The sequence below is a fragment of the Mya arenaria genome, chromosome 1 (assembly GCF_026914265.1).
Source record: "Mya arenaria isolate MELC-2E11 chromosome 1, ASM2691426v1".
Classification (NCBI taxonomy): Eukaryota; Metazoa; Mollusca; class Bivalvia; order Myida; family Myidae; genus Mya; species Mya arenaria.
The window spans coordinates 18107965-18135393 of record NC_069122.1 but is presented as its reverse complement, the minus strand read 5'-3'; the positions used below and the strand labels follow the sequence as shown (position 1 = coordinate 18135393).

General features: G+C 34.8%; 2 protein-coding genes across 3 annotated transcripts; one reads left to right on the top strand and one right to left on the bottom strand.

The window, feature by feature from the left end:
* The first annotated feature begins 565 nt into the window (after positions 1–565).
* Positions 566–8248, top strand: LOC128241071 (slit homolog 2 protein-like). The gene is made up of 2 exons (XM_052958058.1): positions 566–722; positions 5959–8248. The coding sequence occupies exon 2, from the start codon at positions 5978–5980 to the stop codon at positions 7046–7048; it is 1071 nt and encodes a 356-aa protein (XP_052814018.1). The 5' UTR covers positions 566–722; positions 5959–5977; the 3' UTR covers positions 7049–8248.
* A 4955-nt stretch (positions 8249–13203) lies between these two features.
* Positions 13204–25915, bottom strand: LOC128210589 (hemicentin-1-like). 2 transcript variants are annotated; one of them, XM_052915041.1, is made up of 15 exons: positions 25833–25915; positions 25076–25210; positions 24425–24742; positions 22833–23129; positions 21510–21797; positions 21142–21432; positions 20732–21013; positions 19851–20138; positions 19261–19581; positions 17374–17508; positions 17045–17066; positions 16538–16626; positions 16179–16194; positions 15803–15882; positions 13204–15454 (listed from the first exon to the last, which is right to left on the bottom strand). In XM_052915041.1, the coding sequence occupies exons 2-14, from the start codon at positions 25140–25142 to the stop codon at positions 15804–15806; spliced, it is 2493 nt and encodes an 830-aa protein (XP_052771001.1). In that variant the 5' UTR covers positions 25143–25210; positions 25833–25915; the 3' UTR covers positions 13204–15454; position 15803. The 2 variants fall into 2 exon arrangements, with proteins under 2 accessions (XP_052771001.1, XP_052770936.1); XM_052914976.1 differs by lacking the exon at positions 25833–25915 and having other exon boundaries at positions 25076–25252.
* Positions 25916–27429: the final 1514 nt, after the last annotated feature.

Sequence of the window (27429 nt, the reverse complement as noted above, 5' to 3'; positions counted from 1 at the left end):
TCATTCTCTCTGTTGGTCAATTATTTACAAGCAATCCGATTAGCTACATCGTTCTAAGATCCAATTAAGACCATTATTGAATACCGGCCCTGGGCCGTATGGTATTTCAGTCTGGGCTGTAGGATCTTTCAACATGCGCCATACTGCCACTCAAGCTCGGTCGTATCGTCCCCCAATCCCGACCTTCTTCGTACCCTGCTTAAGCCTCATGCACATATAAAATGGTCGCTCAGTTTATGTCATTGATAAACATTGACAGAAATATAGGCAAAACTCTCCTAACAAATTCATTTTATCTCATGTGTTTCACACATAAATTTTCGATTGTCGATAATCGGTAATTACAACATGTGTATGCCATAACATTTCCACTAAGACAACCCTAAGCGGTATTCTGAGATGTAAGTCCCCAACAGTTTCAGAATTTTATGTCATTCCCATCTCTTATCTTTTCGGTTGATTTAAACATAACGTAGATAACGGCAACGCTTAAGGCGGAATAAACCAGTCATATTTTACGAGTGATCGCCGTCATGCATGTTTAACGTTTTATAATTACATTCTAATTGTCACCGGTTTTGTATGCAAGCTATTGTGGTATAATTTACATACTATTGTTTCACGGCGGTGTTATACACCACAAGTTATGTCGTATGTGGACGTAGGATGATGATAGACAATGCTCATGTTAATATAGAATTTGTGATTTGACGTAAAGAAAGGTAAATATAATATTTTTTGTTTTTATGTTTACGTTTTAGATGTATTAATGACAATAACTTTGAATGAACGATCTTTTAAGGTTAAAGGTACACATTTACAGACTATATGTTTGCAACGACGTGTTTAAACTATATATGTTTAAATTAAGTTATTGTACTAATTCTTATGAACAAACAACGAACATCAATGGACATATACTCATTAGAGCAACATTTTGTATATCCCAGCCTGAAAAAAAAATCAATTTCCACTAGCGATACTGATGCTTTTTCAACAAAATAGAGCATTTTCTGTCCCATTTGTTTAAAAATGTGTGAGCTAAAAACATCTTCACTTGTCAGTTATCACTGTTTGAGAACCAATTTCAAACAGTTAACTTCTGTAAATAAGAAATAGGATACTGAAAATCATACAGTGCCGGGCGAATTTAGGCTTGAAATATAGAACAAAATAATTTGGGAAAACAATTCCTAAGGGCGTGGTTAATAACGCTGTGACACGTGGTTTGTTAATCGTAAACACAATCTGGGAAAATCACCCAAGCATAGAAAACTCCAAAAATATTGAAATATCAGTCTCAAATTAATTATGAGTGTTCAGTGACAATGATGATTCAAGCACACTCGCATCTCAACAAGGAGATCCGGTCCGAATCCCGGCGTTGGCTTATGTGCGTTTGATTGGTAGTCACTAAGTGGGGTTCGCCCGAGCACTGACGGGTTTACCCGGCAACACACGATTACACTCTCGCGCAACATCGTGCCAACGAGATTGATTTGTTAATTCTGTATTTATAAACAAATTTAACTACTGATACATGTACTTCAAAAGTGAAAACCACATAACACAGGAGTACGAGTCATTCTTATTAACGTAATTACTAGTAAAACAATTGAACAACTTGGACAGGCACAGACGCTTGAAATGTAACCAAGAACAATATTAAAGGGAAAAGGCTCATGTCCAAATAAACTTCAAACACAGACACATACCTCTACAAGACATCAAGCATTTCATTGAATGAATACGAATAACTAGAATATAATGCACCAGTCAATTGTAACCACGCCCCCCCCACCCCCAGGTCCGGGGAATAGCGGGGACTTTGACTTTCGGTCCAGCCAACACCGGGTAAAATCCCCACCCACCCCCCGCTATATTTTACGCGAAGACAAAACCACCGCCTACACCCGGCACTGCGGGGCCACCTGAAAGGTAAAAACACGGCCCATTTCCCCGGCTATCCCCGGTATACCCCCGGACCTGGGGGACCATGGTTACAATTGACTGTTGCATGAATACAACAAGTAACTGACGAAATGGATGGCGACGTTTTACGACCTCCATTCTTTAAGCAACCCACACCTTCCGACCGGAGTAGTGACCCCAGCCCCGACCGTAGTAAATCGCACTAGGACGATTATTGTCTGCATTGTCCATTGATGTCTGTATTTATCGATTAGATCTCTTGTCAATGCATATTGATATCAGTTATGAATAATTATCTGTCAATATTGATATACATGTATCAAAGTATAACCGATGCATCCATTTTTCTTTGAAGAACACAATAAGCGAATACCCAATACACAAGGAATTTGGCACCCTTGTATTACACTGTGTGTATACCACGTGATAAATTACGTCATATATGCTACGTCAGAAGTCAACATTTTGCTTAAAATAAAGACCTAAATCAAAGATAACCGTCAGACGGCCGTATTGTGAAAAGGTTTGTCGAAGTGTTTTAAAAACCTAAACTTTCAATCAAACTCTGAAGTAAACGACTGAATGCAGGGCTCCGTAAGCGGCGTAGAATGCGCTATGTTTCATTTAAAATGGTGAAAAATGATAAAGTTATCTTTGTTTAAAGTCTTCATTCGAAGCAAAATATTGCCCTCAAAAGTAGCATTTATGACGCAATTTATCACGTGGTATACACACACTGTATTAAAGCATGTGCCCGTTCAAAGAGTATTGTTGTAACTTAAAGTCTTAAAGTTGATGTTACATCACAGATGGCATCACATTATTATTTTGTGTTTAATTTCTTCTGTGTTTTCATCTTTAGTTTAAGCATTGTATACTTTACAACGATTCTGAAGTTATGATAACTTATACTATGTCACTCTCGTTGGCACGATGTTGCGTGAGGGTGTGGTCTTGTGTTGTGGGGGAAACCGGAGTGTCCGGAGAAAACCCACTTGTCCGGCTTTGTGACCACAAACCAAACTGTTCTTATCTTTAATACTGGATACAATTAGTTTTATACTGCATTTTTGACAAATGATTAAAAATGACGCTAAGATTACTTCATTTTGCGACTAAAGTCTTTATCACTTCAATACAGATCGTAAAGCTTTAGATCGTAAATTTCTAGCCGTAAACCCGTTTTAGTGTTCAGTACGTTTCATTAAAAGTATCGTAAGAACGTTAAACGTATCAATTCTGCCCGTAACTGGTTTACCTGAGCACTTTTATGCGGCATACGGTTTACGACTTATTTAAACGGGGGCCAGGTTTTTAACGTAAGCCATAGTTCTGGAAGAGCGATCCTTTAAAAGCATAAATTACATACGCAGTTTACTTGAGATTATTCACCTACAGTATGAAAAACCTGTCAAAACATAAAACTCAGTAAACAATTGTGTCATCTCAATTTAGCTTTTAAACTTTAATTAAGCTGTCAACATAGTACAAAATAGATAAACATATAATGCACCAGTCAATTGTAGCCACGGCCTCCCTAGGTACGGGGAATAGCGGGAACTTTGACTTTCGGTCCAACAAACCCGGCTAAAATCCGCCCTGCGGGGACGAACAAATAGTAAAATCCCTGCCAAATGCCCCCGCACCCCAGGGACCCTAGGTAAGGCCCATTCCCCGCTATATTTAAAGCGAAGACAAAGCCACCGCATTCACCCGGCATTGCGGGGCCACCTGAAATATAAAAACACGGCCCATTTCCCCGGCTATCCCCAGTATATCCCCGGACCTGGGGGTGTGGGGGGTGGGGGTGGGGGCTGTGATTACAATTGACTAGTGCAAAAGACACAGTACAAACTGGATCAACATATAAAAGAAAGATCAATGTATAAAACACAGTTACATAGTTTCATAACAATCCATTGACAGTGGTAAATATAGGTCAGCGGTTGATATCTCATTTCATTATCATAGAAGTTTAGTTTTTGTAAAAGAATTTGGAAAATGTGCATAAGTTAAACCATATTCTATTTCCGTAAATCAATAATTTGGCAACTTGTTTCTTTTTTTGTAAAACCTGGTTATATTTGACATTTCAATGGAAAAATCCACGCAGCGTCACCCTAAATTAAAAGGTCACGCACACGCTGTTCAAAAGACTGCTGGTCAAATAGTTCAAGGTTATCAGGTTCGCTACGCGCCCGCGACTGTCCGTTAAAATTTTGCCACATTGTACACACTTGTACAAATCAAATTTTGTTAAGGAATCCGAAAGTGACAGGTCATGTGTGAAGAAAAAGAAAATGTAAACCTTTTACCAAAAATATTATAATACATTTGTTTTGAGGCCTTCAAAAATTGCAATTTGTTAATTTACATCCAATTTCAGTTGAGCATTTAATACAAATAAACCGATCAAAACAGTCTGTATAAGATCCAATTTCAGTTGAGCAAATAAAAAAAACACAGTCAAAACAGTCTGTATAAGATCCAATTTCATTTGAGCAAATAAAAATAAACAAGTCAAAACAGTCTGTATAAGATCCAATTTCAGTTGAGCAAATAAAATTGAACCAGTCAAAACAGTCTGTATAAGATCCAATTTCAGTTGAGCAAATAAAATTGTACCAGTCAAAACAGTCTGTATAAGATCCAATTTTAGTTGAGCAAATAAAAAAACACAGTCAAAACAGTCTGTATAAGATCCAATTTCATTTGAGCAAATAAAATTGAACCAGTCAAAACAGTCTGTATAAGATCCAATTTCATTTGAGCAAATAAAATTGAACCAGTCAAAACAGTCTGTATAAGATCCAATTTCATTTGAGCAAATAAAATTGAATCAGTCAAAACAGTCTGTATAATATCCAATTTCAGTTGAGCAAATAAAATTGAACCAGTCAAACAGTCTGTATAAGATCCAATTTCATTTGAGCAAATAAAATTGAACCAGTCAAAACAGTCTGTATAAGATCCAATTTTAGTTGAGCACATAAAAAAACACAGTCAAAACAGTCTGTATAAGATCCAATTTCATTTGAGCAAATAAAATTGAACCAGTCAAAACAGTCTGTATAAGATCCAATTTTAGTTGAGCAAATTAAATAAACCAGTCAAAACAGTCTGTATAAGATTCAATTTCAGTTGACCAAATAAAAATAAACCAGACAAAACAGTCTGTATAAGGTATGTTTGGTCATTTTCATCAACACACAAATACCACTCAATTGAAACCATGTTATATAAGGTAAAAAGGCATCAACATTAAAAAATATCAGATAATGAGATCATTATGGGTCCTTACAGTTAAAAGCTGCACTCTCACAGATTGAACGTTTTGACAACTTTTTTTATTTTTTGTCTTTTAACGAGCCAGATTATGCGAAAATGCATGAAAACTAGTCATATAAGACTGCTGACAAAAATTCAGATCGCAGATTTTCAAATTAAAGTTCAAAACTTGATGTTTCATGCATTTTTCTTAAACGGTTAGTAACGCTTTTAGCAATATAACATAAACTATTTTAACGGAAATATGAAAATCTGCGTTCTGATCTTTTGTCAGCGGTCCTATATCACTGGTTTGCTGATATGTACTCAAAAATTGACTCATTCTAAGACAAAAAATAAAAAAGTTGTCTTGACGGTTAATCTGTGAGAGTGCAGCTTTGAACCCAGCTTGAAATAAGCTTTGTCTTAAAAAAACACTAAGAATTTAATTGTCATCTATGTTGGTTTACCAATCATACATTTAATTTCTACGCTGTGTATATAGACCAGAAGAAGTTCATATTAAATATGCGTCTGCGTATAGTCTAGCCATGTACTTATTTGCTACCAGGCAATTCATCTGTTCTACAAAATCGTTGCCGTGTATACCCGCTTGTAAGCGAAACCAGTGAAACTTATAAATTATATCCTTGCAAACTATTTAAATCTTTCTTTGAATCATTACATTTTATATATTATGTTAAAGGTGTGTTGAGATATATCTACTTGAATGACAATTATGGACCTCTTTCTTTTTAGATTTTCCTCAACACTCACCATGAATTCCGGTCTGAGCCCTCTCCTCCTCCTATTATTTGCTGTAGTTGGCATAAGGAACACTCTAGGAGTTGGTGTGTGCCCACAAGGATGCTACTGTGACAAGCAATTTGTTGACTGCAGCGCTCTCATGAAGTTTCCCACCAACTTACCAGATGACACTACGAGATTCCGGTCTCAGTTGATGAATGTTTTGACAATTCCACCAAAAGCGTTTTCGTATCTGAAGAATATCAGTAAAATTGAAATAAACCAAGGTAACATTGGGACAATCCAGAGCTGCGCCTTTGCTGACCTACCCTCTGTGAAGCAGCTCCTGTTTGAAAAGGCGGTTATTGGAAACGTTGAAAGTTATGCTTTCAATGGCTTGACGGAGGTTGATAAAATTGAGTTTACCAACAGCAGGATTGGAAGGCTCAAACCCTTTGGCTTTTCTGACATAGAATCTCTGGGGATGTTGAGCTTTATAAATACCAATATACCGAACTTCTACAGTCACGGTTTGTACAATATCAGGGAAGTCTCTACGCTGTATTTCAAGAAGAACAATGTCAGTGATATGGTGACAGGTGCCTTAACTGACATTAAAAACATTTCAAACGCGGAAGTGACCAGTAACACCTTCTGGAATATGCATTGTGGAAATCTCGACACTTTGTTTTCTATGGGACGTAATGTCATGTTCGAAGATAACCAATTCTACTGCAACTGTTCAGTGAACTATATACTGAACACAGTCGGAAGAGTCAAATATGGGGTAATTCTGCCAAAAAATAAATGCCATGGCCCGAAAGCTCTAGTTGAAAAAAACACCCTTTGGCACGTCTTTTTTCATGAGCTAGGGTGTAGAAACCAGGACCCGTCAACGGCATTACCTTGCACACAAATTAAGCTCAACTTTAATCCAAGATGCGCACTCATTCCATCAACACGTGGTAGTAAAGAGGACTTTGGAGACATGCACGACCACGACCATGATGATGAACATCCGAAAGGAAATGGAAACGCACTACAAGCGCTCGGAACAACAATGATCATTTTACTCTTGTCAATATTTATGTTGAAATGTTGAATCTAAAAAAACTTACATTTTGCGTGAAATTTCACAGTAACATTAAAAAAAACTTTCTATTTTATTTCCAAGACCAAAAAGTTAAATGAATTAAGTTTATTTTGAGTATGAATACAAATGTTAATATACATAATACTATTTATTGTTTACTTAATTGTGATAATGTGGTTTCACAGCTATGGCTAAATGCAAACGCATTCATATGGAACAGTGCTGTTTTCGTAATGGTGATAAATGATTCTGCATTAACATATAAATGTAACATTACAATGGACCAATTGATCAGAACATTGTTATCATTGAACAACAATTCAATATTGTTGTAAACAACATTATCGTTAAATTTAAAATCTTGACTACTCTGAGATTATTATGGGCACGCTTAAGATCTGCCATACTTCTTAAACATATTGAGAAAGCTGTTTCGGCTATCTTGTTGTTTAAAAAGCATATAATAAAATAGTTCACATGTAAAGTTAACAAACATTTCCTTAACAAAGTTGTTAACTATAACGAAATTATGTACCATCCGTAGGATATTGTTTTATTTGATAGTCACATTAAATACTCGTAGTTTTGTTGATGGATGTGCTCAGCTTCTCAAAATGATTAAACGGCTGCATAGTATTACATAGCTGAATAATTTAACGCCTGATCAGGAAGTCATTTGTCATGAAAACGAATTACATGCGACTTAAGTTTGTAAATACTTATTAAAAACATTGAAAGCAGTTGTTTCCCATTTTTGTTAAGAAAGTATCAATCTCCGTCGCAGTGATCTCCCTTGAGCAGAAATGATCAATGACACCATGTACAAAAAAAGACCGATTTAAACTATATATTCTGTTAAAACAAATATGTTATGCACTATTCTAATAAAAGTCCAGTATATAACATTGTTCCAGAAGTAAAAAATATATTTCAAAAACAAACATTTTTTTTATTTTTTTTTAAAGTGACGTCACCTGATTTTGACCATCATCCCATGACATTCTTGGAGACAGTGATTAATGTACGGTAAAGAGAAATAACCGCTGTGTGGAGTTTGGATTTCTAGAATAGCACTTGATTGTGCATAACAGAAACATTGTGTACCCCTATTTACAAACACGAGGTTGAATTAAAATTATTTCATACATATTCTGTATGTAATAGTGTTTGCTTGTTTGTTAACCATGAGCAATAAAACATTGATATATATATGTGTCTGTTAAAACAAAATATATGCAGTCTTCACTTTGGCCTTCATTTGACGGTGATATGTTTGGCAAAAAAGAATATTGTCTCGCGTTTACGGTTAAGCTTGGCCTTGAGCATGACGGCTTTTGTGGCACTTCTTTTTGGTTAACGTTGTGGTCAGCAATGACTGTTAGAAACGGATCATGTCATGGCTGAGTTACGTTACCGATATGAAGTTTTCGTCCTTCTGCGTATGCATCTGCTTTTAAATGCAGCATGTATGACTAACAAGGCTCGACTCAAAAAGGCTAGTTGCGATTACGTGTTGCAATTCAAGTGTGTAGGAGGTGATAAAACAATCCGTCCGAACATGCGTGAGTATTTCTTGTTCAAAAGCAATCGACACACCTTTCCTCGCAGAGCTTGTTTTGAGCTTACGGTCTTTGCTTTAAAATGGACATGCTATACTTTAATTGAGTTGATTATCTTGTCACTATCATTTTCTAAAACATTATTCATTTCTACATCCACTGTTTTGTTCATGGGGCCAGCTAACAGCTACAAATTGCAAAAAAATGTGAATTTATCATGATAGTATATTTCAAATAAAAAACCCAAAGTAATGCCCGTTTTTAAGTCCTGGGTTTGAACTTTTCAAGACAATACATATGCATTTAAGCATATCTGTACTAGTTGCTGTGTTAAGAATTTGACAACACCCAATATACTTGTTTTTAAGATTTTAAATATCGAATCGAGTTTTTTTGGGAAAAGGCATCTATATGTCATTTTGTGAATTGGTCCACACTGATAAATTGTCCAGAGTTGTTGTGTTTGGGCAGCTTGCACAATTAAATTGATTCGATTGGTTTTTAGTATTTATTTGATAAATATTGACCGATCATTAAACATTTTTGCTAACTTCGAACAAATCGAAGATTTAACCAGTTGTTTTAATAAGCCACTAATGAGTATATGCAGACTTGGATATCGTATTGATTAGGCTACTTTTTTGTAAATTTGAATTCCGAATTGTTAAGAAAAAGATTGTCGGTACTACAAGTGTTTATGTATAGAAATTAAGGTTTTCAATACAAACATTCAATATTCTTATATATAAGCCTGTTAACTGTGTACACTATTGTTATTTGAATGGTGGTATAGACGTGACATTTGTGACTTACGAACTCTTGATCACGACTTAGAATGTCGTGACCATGATAATCTCGTCCCCAAGACTTAGTTATCTCGTAGCCCACGAACTGCATGTAGTTATGCCATGTCGAGTTTGTCAGACAATCAACTCGAGATAACAAAATATCACTTATCTTTATCTTGCCACTGTAGATTTGTGTAAAACGATTTCAAATGTTCTCAGATATATTTTATTTACAATCTACCTATTACCTTTAATACTAGTAGAACAAAAATTAAATGCCGCTATGCAATTTTAAAGTGTCAAAATTCATGAAAATGATATTTCATGTACACACGTCTTTGGTTGTATATAATTTATTCGTAAATATGTTTGAATTTGAATAAATGAGTAAGCTAATAAATATGAAATTATTTTGTTTATAATTATCGACCCGTAATCCAAACCGCATTTGGATACGAGAAAGATTCCTCTTAGTCGAGGTTATGGCAATTGCTAAAAACATCAACATTTTGTTTGCTAAAAAACATCAACATTTTGTTTGCTAAAAAAACATCAACATTTTGTTTGCTAAAACATCAACATTTTGTTTAGTCCCATTTTATTTGGAATCAATGATAATTCAACCAATTTGAAATTTAATTACTAGTAGAGGTAAAAGTGGACATTTCAAGAAGCTGTAAACTGCGGCTTCTCTAATGTTGATGATTTACACAATTTTCCTTGCTTGCGGGAATATCTGATAACACCCCATTGTAAATATTTTAGATTTTCAGCAATGCTATTTTTATCTCAGCAAATAAGAATCTTTGTCAAAGCTGATGTTCGTTCGGATTTAAATTTAAATGTTGCTGTCGTGTTTTATGTATTTTCCCCAGATTGAGTTACCTCAACAGCTGTATAGAACACACTAATTGCAAACAATATGTTGCTTTACTAGCGATGTTTTCTTTATGCATGGAATGGGCATGCACACACATAGGCACGGTCATATTATCTGAATTTTAAAAGATAGGGCTGTTAAACTGGAGTCACAGCTGCATGTTGTATAAATAAAAATTCAAAGACTCGAAAAAGGCCTGTGAATGGTTGACAAAAAGCTGATCTGAAGATGGCCCATTTAGCATATAATGATGGTATGTTCAATAAAAATGAAGAATACTTCCGATTCCTGCACATATATACAATATACGGTTTATTTAACATTTGCAAAGCATGATGCGATAAACGTAAGTTTGTAGAGCCTTTAAAACGGAATTTTCTCAACAATCTAGAAAGATAGTAGAGTATAATTGAATATATAGAGTACATTCTCTGGTAAACGGACGACCTTAAGACGCTTCTAAGGTAACTGCATCAATATTTACATCAGGGGTTGCAAATCGGTTTAAAGTTAGTCATATAAATTAAAGCTAATCATATAAATTATCGGTGTTTGCAAAAACGGACCTGGATATCCCGTCATTTCATCCATGGGCGATACAATCGTCAGAGGATTAGTTTCTACTAATTCTATCCATTAAAAAACCCATTTCTGACGAATATCATCATCCCCATAAGAGAAGGGACGTTACCGCTGAATATTCGTTTTAATTGTTTGTCTTGTTTGTAGCATTATTGTTCTTTAACCTATAACCATGCGCGGTGTTTCCGTTATCGTATTTATTCGAATGTATATATTGTTGTGTGGTCATTTTCTTGCAAGATATTGTTCTCTGAACTTCATCCTGTTGCTCAAGCTGAGGAATTAATCTTGATTTTGTAAGATAGTGACGATGTATAACATATATATGGTCTTGGGTTCGGGCAATACATACGGAAAACATCTATAATTTGAAATTCAAACTCAGGTGACTGATTAATCTTTAATGGAATTTAATAATACTGACACAGTACACACCCACTTTGCATCAATTATACACTTTTGAACTGTTAAATTAATTTTAAAAACAAGAACTGCAAAAAGGGTACAAAATAGGTTGAGAGCTTAGTTTCGATTTATGGCGTTCAACTATACCATTTACTTCCATGTTGTCCTACGGAACAATTTACACCAAGTCAAAAAAGAATCGATACATAGTAACTTTTGCACTTTATTTCTTCCCTCTATGACACTTTTCTGATTATTTTTTTTAAATTTAATGTTTAACAACCATTTAAATAAAATTGCATAACATTAGTAGAAAACTATTAATACTGGCAGATTATTTGCTGCTGTAACAACGATCATGCGAAAACACAATTCACAAGTAATCAGTATATTGTATGTCCACCATGTGCAATACAGCGACATCGCATTGGGCAAATTAGGGTCTTAATCGTCTTCATCTGTGGTTCTGCTCCCCACACTTTGTGCACAAAACGTGTAAGCTCATTAGCGTTTTGAGGATTACGCCGTCGAACACGGCGTTTCAAGTCGTCCCATAAATGCTCGATTGGATACAGGTCTCTCCTGAAAGTAGGTGGTTGAAACTCGAGCGGTGTGGTACCTAGCGTTGTCCTGTTGGAATATAGTGACGTTCGGATTGGCGTTGACGAATAGTGCAACAAACGGCTCCAATATCTAATCTCGATAGCGCTGTCCTGTTAGCATACCTTGCACTTCTACTAAATGAGTTCGAGAATGAACGGATATTCCACCCCACAGCATAGCGTTAGGTCCCCCAAATCGATCTCTCTGACGTACACATGCCTCCGAAAAACGTTCGTTGCGTCCTCTATAGCAACGTATGCATCCATCAGCGTGATCAAAGCAAAACCTTGATTCGTCGCTAAATAACACGGTGTTCCACTGTTGTTGAGTCCAACGGTGCTGTTGGTGTACCCAATTCCCACGTTTACGTCGACGTTCGGCTGTAAGGCACGGGTCGTTATGTGGGCGTCTAGCCCTAAGTCCATGTTCGGCAAGCCTAATTCTCACCTATTTCTCACCGTTTGAGCATTGGTACGTCCAAGTGTTATAGCTGCGGTGGTCGTTGCCGAAAAAAATCTGTTACGTAGATGTGACGTCCTCATATAGCGGTATTGCGAAGGGGTCGTTAATCGCGGCCTGCCAGATCTATGGCGATCAATAACTGTGCCAAGTGTTCTATAACGACCTACCAGACGGGATATTGTCACACCCCACACATCAAAACGTGCAGCGACGTCACCATGACATGCACCTGCCTGTAGCATACCAATAGCCCGATTACGTTCATCAGTAGACAAACTTGGCATACTTGTTAAGAAAGTTACCGGATAATTAATGTGTTTTTCTTCAACTGTACTTCAACCCTTACACCATGTACCTCGTACCTCGTGCAGCATGTGAAAATCTAAAGCTATGTCGTTTACTTAAATGCATTAATGAATTTAGCTAATCCCTATGATTTACATGTACGAACTATAACCACTTAATTTTAATTAACTTTTAAGAATATTTATTAATTTTTTATAGAAATAATAGAAATATTAATATGGTATCGTTTCTTATTTGGATGAGTATATATTTATATGTCTAAGGATGTATTTACTAGATACAAATGATTTTCGGATCTGTGAAATTCATTTATTTGTCCGGTTTGTGACATCGCTAGAGGCTAATTACTACACTCGTCGGCGCAGAAGTCCCAAAAGCGTTCCAACAACAACTTTAAGTATTTATGTTCCCTGAAAACGGAATGAGAAAGATCGACCATGACCGTTCGTTGAAGATAGTTATATCCAAATGGTAAACCTCGTTTCCATGAAGTATCTTGCATTGGGTTTGCATGCATCTATTTTCCGCTACGACCTGTAATGTTGTCAGTGTAATATATATAACAGACCCAAAACGGGATGGTTTAAGATAGCTTTATTACATTCATACTCATACGCACACGATCTTGAATCTAACCAATAACTGAACTATCAACATACATGCAACTGTTAGCCAGAGGCGGGCTTATCATACACAGAGGCGGGTTTATCAATACTGGGCTCTGATTGGCCACTACACGACCCATGGAAGATAATGTAACAAAGTCGTTTGTTACTATTTAAGCATGTACTTTTATCGTTCACATTCGTATGTTGAGTACTCATTATTTCCCTTACATAATAAAGTAGACAAGTCCATAAGCTGTACTGTTCCATGTTCTGGTTCTCATTGTCAATTGGTTCTCTTTGATCATATTGCAACAACCAATCCGGTGTGAAATGTTTCCCGCTGTTTGTTTTTAAAAACGCATCGATTCGTATTCCACGTGACTGTCAGTACCACAGTTTTTAAAAGGAAGCACTCGGATATTTCTTTTTGTTTCGTTGGTTTTGGATTAGACATAACCTAGAGGTTGGTTTGTTGGATTTAAAGTATATCTTATGTCGCATGGGTGACAGGAGAGCAGCGCATTTGTTTCTTTACTTCTTGCTATTTTTCTAATGTGTCATACATGTACATTTCACTCAAACGGCGTGCCACTTTGTTCTTGTCTCTATTATGCATGAGTTAGTTTCAGCTATTATCTAAAAGTGATTATATCAAACAACCAGTCCTTATACTTCAGATTTTACTCAGAAATGAGTTCTATGTATAATTTATTATCTTTCTTTCGTTACAAGAAAGCTTTACCCTTTTCTCTTTAACAATTTCTTAATGAAATGTCTTTAATTTCATTTTCTTTTCATAGTATGGAAACACATTCTGACTTCCGACTGTTCTGAGAGTCGAAGTTGTTTATCGGTATTCGCACTTATTATCTCAAGCTTAGTGTGTAAACAATTATAAAGTCAATACCAGATGAGAATGAAACAGTACAAAATACTAATAACGATATTGAAGAAATACTATCGTTGAAATATGCACTAGCATGCAAACAAAACTTAACAAGATAAATATATCAAGTTATACTTATTGCTGTAACATGTATATAGTTAGTAAAGTGTGCAGTATAAACTATTTTCAGACGCAACAATTAATTTCATAATATTTGTAACACAGCAAACACACTTAGCTTAATACTGTTAAAAACTATCACTTATACTAATATAAGAAGTATAATAGTATATACAAACTATATGTTTGAATTAGGTTAAAATGATCTTTGATCAAACATTTCAACAGAATTCAATGCATATTACTCAAATACGAACAGACATATATACATAAACATTGCATATATAATTGGTTTGTTTATTTGACTAGTGATACATTAATAAGTGCCTAACAAAAGTGTAACAAATAAGTTACTAGTAAGCATATCAATATAACTAGTGGATGTTAACTTTTGGTCACGTGATATTGTTTACTTCCGGGTATTTAACAAACACGTGGAAAAACAAAACAAAGGAATACAAAGTTAATAAAAGGCAAAATACTTATTATATAAATAGACAAAAATCAGTTATTGTATATACGTGCGTGGATAATTATTGGATTATTCAGTGGAATCTTAAAACCGATTAATCCATTTATAGTCAAAACTTTCTTAAGAATATATTAATTAATTTGGTTCGCTTTCATTTCTTTTTTCTATTGTATTAGTTGCCTTTTTCCAAATATTGAAAATTCGAACACAGCTGAGTGACCAGATATTAAATTAGGCTCGTGCGTAATAAATGAAACAAACAGATCTAAGCTTTTGACTAACAATACAATAGTCAACTAAGCTTTGTGAATCCATTGTCTCAATGGCACTCTATACTCTGCACAAATTAATTCCCCTTTCAAGTGAAAAATACTTATTATCCATCAAATACATCTTGATTTCCCCTGTACGCTCGTGTCATATCATATCGACGGTAGTGTTAAAAAACTGTTTTCACCAAGGACAGTGTTCCATAACGTGTGTGCGTATATGTGGAATATGTTGTAATTTATCCGCACGATAATTATTGCACGATTACGCTCGTCCAGTAATCTTTACCTTTCTGATCTGGGAGGTAATGTAAAGACGAAAAGAAAAGAAGAATAGGCTGACAAAGACGATGGCACTGTCACAAGCACGCTCAAGCCTTGAACGGTGCGGGATGTTCTTTGGGTTCAATTATTGTACTTAAAGCACCGACTGCACAGTGTTCTTCAGCACATTTGTTTTTGAAAATCGGGTCCTCTGTAATCATATAAAAAGAAATATGAAGACATTGCTGCCTTTATATTTCTAAAGCAAGTAAAGGTTACAAAAGCATTGAGTATGTTAAGATTTGAAACAAAAAGCAATATCAGATACAATTTGTTTAAATAAATATAAAGCTGCCTGATTTTCTACCATATTTTGTCGTAAATATGCCATACTATAAAACTAGTTTAATATAAATACTTCTATTAAAATTATACTCGATTAAAATGTAAAACAGTATTAGTACTTGTTCACACAGTTTGTGAATACATGAACACACAATCTTTTGTAATAGTGTATAGAAAACGAACACACACTCTAACTTATATTACATTTGTATACCTTATTTGACGTTTTCGTAGTTAGTATTTGACTTTAAACTGGACTCTTCTAACGGCATGTACTCGTGCGAACTGTCGGGTCTAAAATTTAAATAGTCATACCTTATATCAAAATTGGCTGAAGCCATGCAATTTGGAAATATGATGCAAGTATATCACACTAAAACACTATTGAACACATCAGTTATCTTTAACGATGTCAAGGAAATCGTAACCATGAAAAGAGAGTTTGAAATACAATAGATAAATCATGTAATTGCAAAAAAACTTGATAAAGTGTATACATTCCATATACATTGTACGTATATCGGCATTTGAAATGTATACATAAAACGTCTGTTACGTTTGAATGTATCATTTTCATTTGTTTAACATACCTTACATCTCTTATATCTGTAAAAGAAATACGGAAACACACTTGTAAACAATACGATAAAAAGGAATTGAAATATATATACACGTACGCATTTTATTAAAGTTCTAAAAATAAAACGAAAAAGATGCAATCCGTGTCAATGCCATCGTTACTAAATAGTGGAAATCAACAAATAAAACTGTATATAAACAACAAGGAATTATATAAGAGAATGAAAATAATCGGGCCATAACGATTCCAATTCGACACAATTCTAATCTGCTTCTTGGTATGTTGCTCACAGCATGGTTGTAACAACCGTTACGGTTAAACCCATCATAGGTAGCTTGTATTTTAAAATAAGTAGTATATGCCACTAACCTAGAATATCGTACACCGATGCGTTAGTTGCCAGGGATATATCCTCCTGCGTCTGAGCTGTGACTTGACCAGGATTGACTGCACAGGATCTGAACATAAAATATATAAATAATTGGCCTCAACTCCTTTGTAGCAGTCTGGTATTACTTAAATAAAACCATGACACTAATCCCCGAAATAAGACAATCTAAGCCTTACTACCATCAGGACTCACCTCAAACATAAATAAAGAAAACACATCTATATCTTTCATTACTTTATGACTGATGTATTTATTGTTATCTCGCTAATTTATCTTAAAGAAATAAATCCTCAAGGTTTTAGGGGCGAAGAGGTTCAGATAATTTTATCCATAAACATGTCTTGTTTTTGATCAACCATGTCGTGTCTGTTGTTTTCTTACCCATGCCGGAAACATTACCCGGGGTTCAATAAAAAAAACACTTGCATAAACTTACACGGATTTCCCAGGAGGAGGGTTCAATAAAAACACTTGCATAAACTTACACGGATTTCCCAGGAGGAACATCTGCAATAAAGAATGCAGTTAAAGAAAAGGACACATGTTGTCGAAAATCAAATACAGTCATGGACGTATGATATTGCATGCAAAAAGTAGCTTTGACTTTTCATCATTTTCTGCAATATTTAGTCAAGTATGCTTGTCAATTTCTATTCACCTTTGTACACTATGAAAACAATATTATTCAGACGTAGACTAATAGTTAAAAACACAGCGTTACGGACTATTATTGGTTTCAAAGACACCTAAAAAGTAATGAAATGAATGTAAGATAACGGAAAGGGTCCAGTAAGATATATTTTAATCTACATACCTGTTTTCCTTTTTATGTTACACTTGTGTGTATACTTCCTTCTAAGAACAACTACGACCACAATTATGGCAACGACCGCTCCTATACTTCCACCAACAGCACCGCCAATAACTGGACCAGAACTTGGGCCTGATTCTAAACAAAGTCTCTTTTGATCAAAGACTTGTATTTTGGATTTCAATTAATTAAACAAAAATAGGTTCTCGATTTAATATTCTATTGTCTTTTTTCAATTATATGGAACCAGTGGAATAGTAATATCAGTACAAATTAGCATATACATAATTCTAATATCGGTATAAAAAATCGCAAGGCTGATTTCTTACTTTTCAATTTCGAGATAGGCATCTCAAAACCTAGTAACCGATTTGTTTAAAATCAGACACAAATTATACGTCATTGAGATAGAACGTTATCTTTTATACCCGAATAAATCCAACTATATACCTAAATCAAACGAAATTGCAATTTAAAACAATAGAAAAATGACATGTAGTTTTGATCGCTTGGATATCAAAGACGCTTAACAAAATCAGACGGGCTGTAAACCTCTTCTGGTAGTAAGGACCTAAATAAGGTGTACGTATTAACGCTGTAACACCATGCAACTATTAGTGTCCGATACATTTGATTGATACATAAGGCATGGTTTAGCAAATATATATAGTATAAACATAGGTTTACATTCTTGCGTTCGGGCTACAGTTTTTTTTGATTTAATGGTGATGTGTTTATGGTGGATTCAATTTACATTAACCTTACTAGGAAATGAAGTTAGAACTACTTTCTATATTGGCTTCAAATGGAGAATAATTTTAAAAACTAATCATAAACAAGATTTACTCGAAGTGTTTGGTTTAAGCAATTTATCAAATGTCTGTTCACAACATTACATTACTTGAAGAATAGACAATATTAAACATGTGTATTCCGTACCATTCGCTACGCAATGATATGCTGTTCACTGCTCAAACAAAATAGCTTTCAATTCTTTTTAAAGTTTGAAAACGACATAATGGTAATTGTTTGAGCTATTTTGTTTAGGCACGCCTTAGTTTTAGAAGCCTGGCTTTGAGACATTTGAGCTTCAATTCAAATGGTAAACAGAAACACGAGATAGAGTCTACTCTAAGCTATGAGCTGGGATTTGTGAGTGCGTGCAGACTCATCTGCAACAAACTATCATTACACGTTGGTAAAACAGAAACTATATCATTTGAGTCAAAACAGAGGCTTAAATCCCTCACTGCAAACTCCTTGGCATTACAATTATGAGAGTTGTCGTTTCCAGTCTGTTTCGTATTTTATAATCTAAATGTGTGTATGTCAAGCCCTTTTTTACCACAAGGACCACAATGGAAATAAGGGATTTATAATTCCTTTTTTGTGATATCCTATTTGTACAATGTGGCTGACACGGATTATTTTACTTAATATGCTTGATGTTTTAATCATGCATAATGTAACCATGTTTTAAATATTTTGTACAGAAATAAATCTATATTTCTATCTATCTATCTAATTTGATATCTTCCTTTGTCGATTTTTGTATGAATATATCCAAACCGTTTAAAAATTAAGTATCAATATTCATTAATGACGCATATTTAATGTTTTTAATAAAAGTATTGAATACAAATATACATATACTTTTCTTTTCGCCTTTTTTAACACTGAATAACATTTACTATAACAATGGAAATGACGTTAATTAACGAACTAAATATACAACGAGATGACAGACAACACATCGTTAGCTAGTGTTAACACAGTTCAGTATAACATAAATCCGCGTTAAAGCCAAAAGTGATTCATTAGCATCAATCATATACATATAAGAAAATATTATTGATAAGTTATACAATACAAAATTTTCAAAATACGAACCTTGCGATTGAAGATGGAATATTTCTGAAGTACGTCCTAGTTCATTGCTCACGTTTACTCTATAGTAACCAAAGTCGTCCTTCTGTACGCTGGTGAATGATATGCTTGTTTGAAGCCTATTGATTGATACATCTGTTTTCACGTTCTGCTTGTTATGAATGATTGTCCATCCATCCCCAGACACGTCTTGTTTCTCCCATCGAAAATCCGATATATTAGGGCGCGGATATGCTACTAAGTTGAAGGTCAAATTTGCGGGTACGCCGGTTACGCTGGTCACAAGAGAAACTGAAGGTGAGGCCGTGGAAGCACGCGGAGAGCCTAGAAATCAACGAGAACACATATTTAGTGAATTAGATCGACGTCAAATATACACAACCAGAAATATTTTCTTCTAACTCAAATATTACACATATTTATTTTGAAATAACAAACGATGAAGAGCTAGTTAAAATGAAAACGCTTTTTTTTAAGAATTTGAATTAGGAATTAAGTAAAATTATTATGTAAACAAGATGTTTAGCGCTACTGTTTTATATAATAGATAAACATACTATATTTTACAAACTTCATTTGAATTCCAAACCTACATTTGACAAAAACTGTTAAAGTCCTCGTAACAGGTGCGGAGTCGTGAACGTTACGTCCTGTACACGTGTAGATGCTATCATCTTCACATTTAACTCTTTCAATCACGAGACTCAGTTCATGTGCACTGCCCACTTGTTTGAGGGACTGTCCATCCCTAAGTATTTCAATATATGAACCAGGGTTACTATCTACTGCACAATTAAAGCTAACGCGAGAATCCTCAAACAAAACGACTTCATCTCTGCCTTCAAGTCCCGTAATAGCAAAGTATGTGATTGAAGCCCCATCTGAAATTACGTAAAGAATAAACGACTCAATGTGTTACCTGTTTGCACTGCGTTTTTCTGCCCAGTCTTCAAAGTAATGCTACCTCTGATTGAATTATATATGTAGATCAGTTTGGACAAGTATGAAGTTGAATATCCATCAACTAGTTCAAACTCCCAATGTTTCGTTGACCGTTTCAAGGCGGTGACCCCGACAGTTATTAGTATTTTGATGTATTAAGGGGGGAATGACTATGTATTTGTACATTGTGATTATCTCGTTCAATGTCTGTTCGGCCTTAGCTCACTGTATCTCAACAGGGTATCTGCTATATTTTTGCCATTTGGCGTGTCCCTGTATATATAATATTTTGTATGGAAAATAATATTTCCTATATAAACTGATATACATGTTCACGTTTATTATGTTTTAATGATGTTTGGACTGATCAAGTTTTGCAAATTGGTGTTGAGTTACTTTGATGTTTACTCGTCGATACCGCCCAACTCCACCTGTTATGTTCGAAAGATACACTAGATTTAAAATTGCATAAGTGTATTAGTTACATATTGACAAGCATGTTCATCACAACGAAATTTAACGAACTACTCACACATTACTTTAATATTCAGTGCGCTCGATCTGGTCCGAAGCTCCTCTTTAAATCCGGTCGGGTTAAGAGTGTTAGAGGCAAAACACGTCCTCGAGGTGTCCATGTTAGCGGTGAACGTCCACAATGGATCAGATCCATTCCAGGAGGAGTACGTGGGCTCAGGGTCCCCCGTGGATATGCATGCTACGCTTGTCGACTTGCCCCGGATAACAGAGAGGTTGTTTCCTGTAATACGAGGCCCAGTTGTTCCGCCTAAGTGAAACACAGGTCTGCTTGGGGGGTCTAGAAAACATGGAGACAACAGTAAATATGACTTTCATTAGAGATAAATGTTTTAATCATATTTCGTTTATTAACAAAATTGTAACAGGTACATACACACATTTAAATTAATCGATTAAATATCTTACATAGGAGTTGTAAGCTGTATTCGTTCTGATTTCGACCTGTCTCTGTACTACCATTTGTTAACGTCATTGTATTCCGCGCAGTTACTATAAACGGCCCTTCAGTCTGAATGTTTGGAACAGACAGTTGATAGTTGGATCCACTGCCACCTGACCACGACCATCCCCAAGTTAAAGCCGGAAAACTATCGGCAGAACAACTAATGGTAAATGTGCTGTCTTTGACAACCCGCAGTATTCCTGATCCAAGAGATGAGGCAGATCCAACTGTGCATTGTATGGACGCTGGAGGATCTGAAGAAATAACAGTAGTGAAACAGTGTTGAACATAACGGAGCAAAATCACAATACAACGAGTATAAACAACTTACACATCACTTGAACAACATATGAAGTGGAGTTTGATTTCAGAATATCAGTTTTTCCAGACGGGGTCAATGTATTGCTACTGGTCACGGTAAATGCTCCATTATGAATTTTCTGAATGTTTGCGAGCGTAAGTGGACTGTTTGGTCCCGGTCCAGGGTGGGTCCATGTCAGGCTGGCTGGTGGGTTTCCGCTAGTAGTGCAATCCAAGGAAAAATTCCAGCCCTCGCGTATCATTATTGTTGATGGGGCATCTGTTCCGGCGTAGTCACAGTCAGGAATACTAGGACCGACTAAAATGTAAATAAGACATGAATTTAAATCTACTCCAGGACTCAAAACAATATTCCGTTCCCTTTTTATTTACATGATTACTAATAACAAACACTATAGTTAAAATAACTTTTTTTCCGTTAACTACTCGTACAGAAAAATATTAATCTGTAAGTTTTTCCTGACAATGTTATAATACGAAACTTGTAACAATTCTGTGTGTGTGTGTGTGTGTGTGTGTGTGCGTGTGTGTGTGCGCGTGTGTGTGTGTGTGGTGGGGGGGTATATGAAACAATAAATGAACTATTTAGTTCCTGTGTGTCCAAAATGTCCAAAACGAATAAAGATTTGAAATGTTGCCAGGTGCCAACATTTTTGATACTACCCAATAAAAATACTAAGGGCATCTACCTTAAAAACACATTTTCAATTTTGTCACCATAAAGATAGTTAAGGTATTATTTTCCCTAACTAACTATTCTCATTTTTATGGATAATTATACAATTGTTATATACCAATCTTGTAACCGATGAGGTATTTTGCTTGTGAATCGGATTCAAAGTTATACTTACACTCAATTCATTAAGATTGACACAAATTGATGACCAAGATGTTCTCATTTTTGTTCTTTTATAACTGAAGTGAGTTCTGACCGTCATATCTTTAAGATTCATATTGTCATTTGGTGAAATTTAACAATATATTTCAACGAGTTATACCTAAAGTTGAAACTCGTAAATGAGTTTCGTTTTCTATTTCATGCCCATAACTATTCTACATCAAAAGTAACTTGATATTTAACTGGAAAATAGTGCCATTTTAGGTACATTACTATATGACTGAAATGACGTTAGTGATTTTCTTTTCCGACACTGTGCTAAATAACGGTTAAATTTTACAATGGAACGGGCTCAAACAAATGAAACATTGAAATTGTAGATGGTTTAAACTGTCACTTTATCAGGATATATTTCCGTTGCTAGTAGACATCAACATTTGTAAATACGGACAATTGTGAAACATGAAATATCGAAAAAAAACTCTTTTAGCATACACTGAATATTTGCCTGAGGCTTGACCTGGGATGTCACCGTTGTTCCACCATTGTTGCCCTCACACCGGATTCTCTTCCCCTGGTCGTCCCTGGAAGGGGTGTATGTCAGAGTGCTGGTTGTTATGAAGGTCGTGGTAACGTTATTGCTAAATGCTGTGATGTCATCAATCCCCTTGAACCAGGACACAGTAGCAGGTGGGCGGCTCTCGGATGTGACGCAGGAGAAGGTAGAAGGTACACCCTCTACTACGTTCATTGGGTCAAAGCTCGGTCTCAACGTCACCATGGTGATGGGAACTAGAAACATTATGACATATAAGTGTCCCAGTATATTAATATAGGATTAACTGTGCTTAAAGTTATTTAAGGTCTCAAATAAGTTCAATGGTAAAGGCTAAACCATTAAAATATTTAAAAACACAACAAATCAAATATACCGTCGCAAATCATCAATTATTAAACGGGTTTTTCTATTATTTCTATTATGAAGCACTTGTTTTTTTATTATTTATGTGAAATTTAATGATGCATTTTCTTTTAGCCGAGCTGCCATATTTGATTCATTATACGCTTCAAAACTACGTCTTTCAAATGAAGTAATCCAAGATATTAAGAAAAATTCTTTTGCAAATAAAATAATTATCAATGCAATTTAAAGCAAGTGACATTCGTATTCAAATTCAATTCATACACATGTATATCAGACATACCTTTTGAGTGATAAATCTTTAACTTTTTACTAAATAATGTATTTATGTAACTTATAAATTACTCATGACAAAATTGTAACCGTGTATTTTATATATTTTTATTATTATTAGATATAATTATAAATATTATTTTGGAAGATTTGGCCAATAACAGGCGTGAGAGGGTTGAAACCTACAAAAAACTTTAAAAACATCCTGATATCAATGTGTTTGTCATGGCAAAACCGCTTTAAACAAAGCATATATGAATATCGTACTATATACCATTTTAATAACTCGGTGACGTACATAAACTGATTTATACGAAAAGCAGGCGTGAATAAGTTAAGAAATCAATTCGGCTATGAAATAAAATTAATAGAGTTCAAGTATATCAGTTATCAAATACTTTTAAATTTTAAATATACTGCCAAGATGATAGCAGTTACAAATAAGTCAAACGTGTAATACACAAAACAATAACAATTTCAGTTTCATACAATTCATTTTAAAAGTAAACTCATTGGAAATAGCAATTATATTTGTTCATTGAATCAAGATTTTTCGAACAGAGAAGTAAGTACAGTCGAGCCTCGGCGAAAATACCTCGAGTCTCAAACAAATTAAGCCAAGCGGGAATGCTTAGATTCAGTATGAAGAAATCAGTTATCAACATCCAGATCGAGCCAACGAGTAATTGGAGCAATGCGAGTTAGGGCAAACGAGGTTCGGCTGTACAATGTTTGTTTTTTCTTAGTCTGTTTTATAATGTGCACGTATTGATGTTCGTTTCAAATTGAAATGATATTGTAATATAAGTGTATTTTGCTGAAGAATGCACACGGCGTGCGTGAACACTGGTGGTATTGTTTCTAAGGGATAATAAAGCAAGTTAACACAAACCTGCATGGGTGATAGTCACGCTGCCTTGTACAGTGATGTTGTTTCTGTCCTTGCACGAGTATGTCCCACTGTCTTTAATTTGGAAATTTCTCAACTCAAAACTAACTTTATCGTACCCCGCATTTGTGGCATCATTCACAGGAACTGTTGTCGCAGATTCTGGATCCACAATCTGGCAGCCGAATATCGAACACATTGAAATAAGTATTTTTCCATTAAATATCTGTATACTTATTCTTTTCACATCGCTTATACATGACACGTGTACATCGCCTCCAATTGGCACATACTTTTGGTCTGCCCTCATGGTAATGATAGCTGAAAAATTACCAGGTCTTTCTATTTATTGTGTGTTTCAATCAACATGTGTAATCAACATATTTGTTGTTTGTGTATGCGAGCACATCATCAATTATTCAGTGTATAAAAATTAACAAAGTTGTCATAAACCAGGTTGTTAGCTTTAATAAAGCTTTTAAACATCGGCTCAATGTAGTAGAGTTCGTGCTTTGAACTATGTCCAGGCAATTAATTATTGAACAAACAGGTTGCACATGCTTTAATGTAAACTGTTAGGCAGGGAGATTATTATTATTTAATCTTATATTTTGTAGATAACGTTAATCTGAATATTTGAATTAGTGTACTCACCTGTACATTCTAAAGCCATTGCGAGCATTTTTATCCAATACAACACTCTCATATTCAATATTTCCATATTAAATCATGTATAAAAAGCACAAAAGCGCTTATTTCTAAACATTTTATCTTTCATTAAGGAAAACACTTGAATTTGAGTTCTTTAAATATGAGGTTAAGTGAGGACTTAAGAACGTAAACATACACGTCTATCGAGCATAGAAGGAAGCAAAATCAATTCAGTATTCATCAGCTTAAGGGAGGACTGTTCATTATGTAAATATATATGTCTATCCTTTATAACAGGAAGTAAAATTAAAGTACGTTATTAGTTTAAAGTTTAAGTCATTTACATTTTAATGTTTAAGCCTCATTAAGGTTTTCCATGCAAACAGTCAGACTTTAACCCCAAAACTGTTATCATCATTTAAGCATGTACTTTTGAAAAATATCAAAATACAGCACACTTCATTAAAGAGGAGACAGGGTTTATAGATATTTTCAATTCTGCATGCTCCAGAATTTTTAAGTAAACCAATCTGCTGTTTATTTGTTTTAATTGAAATACACAGGAAATAGGGATATGAATTAAGACAAGTCCAGAATGTGTTTAATGATCATTGATATTTTATGTTATCTTCAAAAATGTGTCCCAGAGGTTCGCGGAATTGTATAATAACTTTTGCAATACTGGATATTTTGAACCAAAAAATCCACATAACAATATTTAATATTTCGAAACATAAATGTATAAAAATCTAAAGCTTACAATAAACATAAATCCATTATCAGATGTACAGAAACTACCAATCACGCAACACCTCGAGCACAAACTCATATATGTGGTCGTTTTTACATGTTCCGATAAAAATGGTCACGAAAATGGAAGACAAAACGCCAGGGGTTTAGGTTGTGCTAGAAGCACTTATTTTCTTTTGTACACTTAATATATTTCGTTTCATAATTCGAGAAGAGATGTTACTGGTGACTGTTTGCTTTTATTGTTAGTAGTATTACTGTTTTTTTAACTAACTAGGCTGTCACTCGCGGTGTTTCTTTTATAGGTCAACATTAATCGATCGTATTTATTCGATTTTATAGATTGCAGAGTGTTCTTTAAACATGTTCACTGCTGCTCCAATTCAAAAATTAATCTTACGTTAATTAATATTATTTATTCGAGTGTTTTTGAACTTTTTTCCTGTTACTCTAATTCATAAATTAATCTTTCTTGAAGAAGGATGTTAGTAACCATGTATTACGGATCTACTTTCAAGTTCGGAAAATAAATACGGAAAATATATCTGGTAAGCAATTTATACTCAGTCCACTAATTAATCTTAATGTTAATAGTATTTATACAGACGCCATTATACTGTTATGCATATTTTCTTAAATTAAAAAAACAACAGTACTGTTAAACCGTCATAAAAGGTCTGAAGCCAAGTTGCGACTTGTCGTGTTCCACTATAAGTTTTTACTTCATAAAAATAATTGATATAGGTATACGGATGTGTTTTTTTAAATTCACTAATAATGTCAACTCATTATTTGTGAATCCAAGACATTCATTAATTGGTCGTGTTTACATCCTTTGCCAATGTTACAGACATCGGTGCATACATGTCAAAAGAGTCCCAACAACTTAAGATATCTATTTTCCCTGTAAACGGATTGCGAAAATGCATGTTCCATGGTCCGTCGTGGAAAATAGTTGTATCCAAACCATTGATTCGGATTTTTTCAGGGAACACCGGTAAACCCCGTTTCCACAAAATATCACGCACTCGAGTTTGAATACAAGTATCTTCCACTGCGACCAATTGAAGATATTAACACTATGGAGTTGTTCTGTAGTTTAGAAATTATTTTATAAAAAAATCCTTTTGATGATGGTGATGATGATGATGATGATGATGATGATGATGATGATGATGAATACTCTGATGGAACATGCGTTTGAGATTCTTAATACTTTAAGAAATGAGAGAAAGAAAGTTCAGAAAGAAAATTGTCCAACGTTGTCTTAGTTGCAATGTGGTTGTATTACAACTGCACATCACTTTTTTTATTTATTATAATTAAGGAACAATATATAAGTAACAAGGCCATATTTTAATATTCATTTGTGTTAAGAAAAGGATCTGAATTCGTGAATATGTTTATGCTAGATGTTAGACGATGACGAGGCTTTTAAAGATGTCATCCCTTATCTTCGTAGCATATGTTCAAATAATAAAATGCAGATTGATGCATCACTATCAGGCAAGCTGACTTGCAGTGTCCCGAACTCGACAACCAGTTTTCATGTTGAACACATAAATTGTATCCAAATACAATGCAGAACAAACTCACAATTATAAAAG

What these genes read in the sequence shown, in the direction of transcription:
- LOC128241071 (XM_052958058.1), top strand. Translation starts at nt 5,978, where the DNA reads ATGAATTCCGGTCTGAGCCCTCTCCTCCTCCTATTATTTGCTGTAGTT.
- LOC128210589 (XM_052915041.1), bottom strand. Translation starts at nt 25,142, where the DNA reads ATGGAAATATTGAATATGAGAGTGTTGTATTGGATAAAAATGCTCGCA. An exon ending in ATATGTTGTTCAAGTGATGT is followed by an intron (nt 21,433 to 21,509) that starts GTAAGTTGTTTA and finishes TTATTTCTTCAG; the next exon opens with ATCCTCCAGCGTCCATACAA. An exon ending in ACTGAATATTAAAGTAATGT is followed by an intron (nt 20,139 to 20,731) that starts GTGAGTAGTTCG and finishes ACGTAATTTCAG; the next exon opens with ATGGGGCTTCAATCACATAC.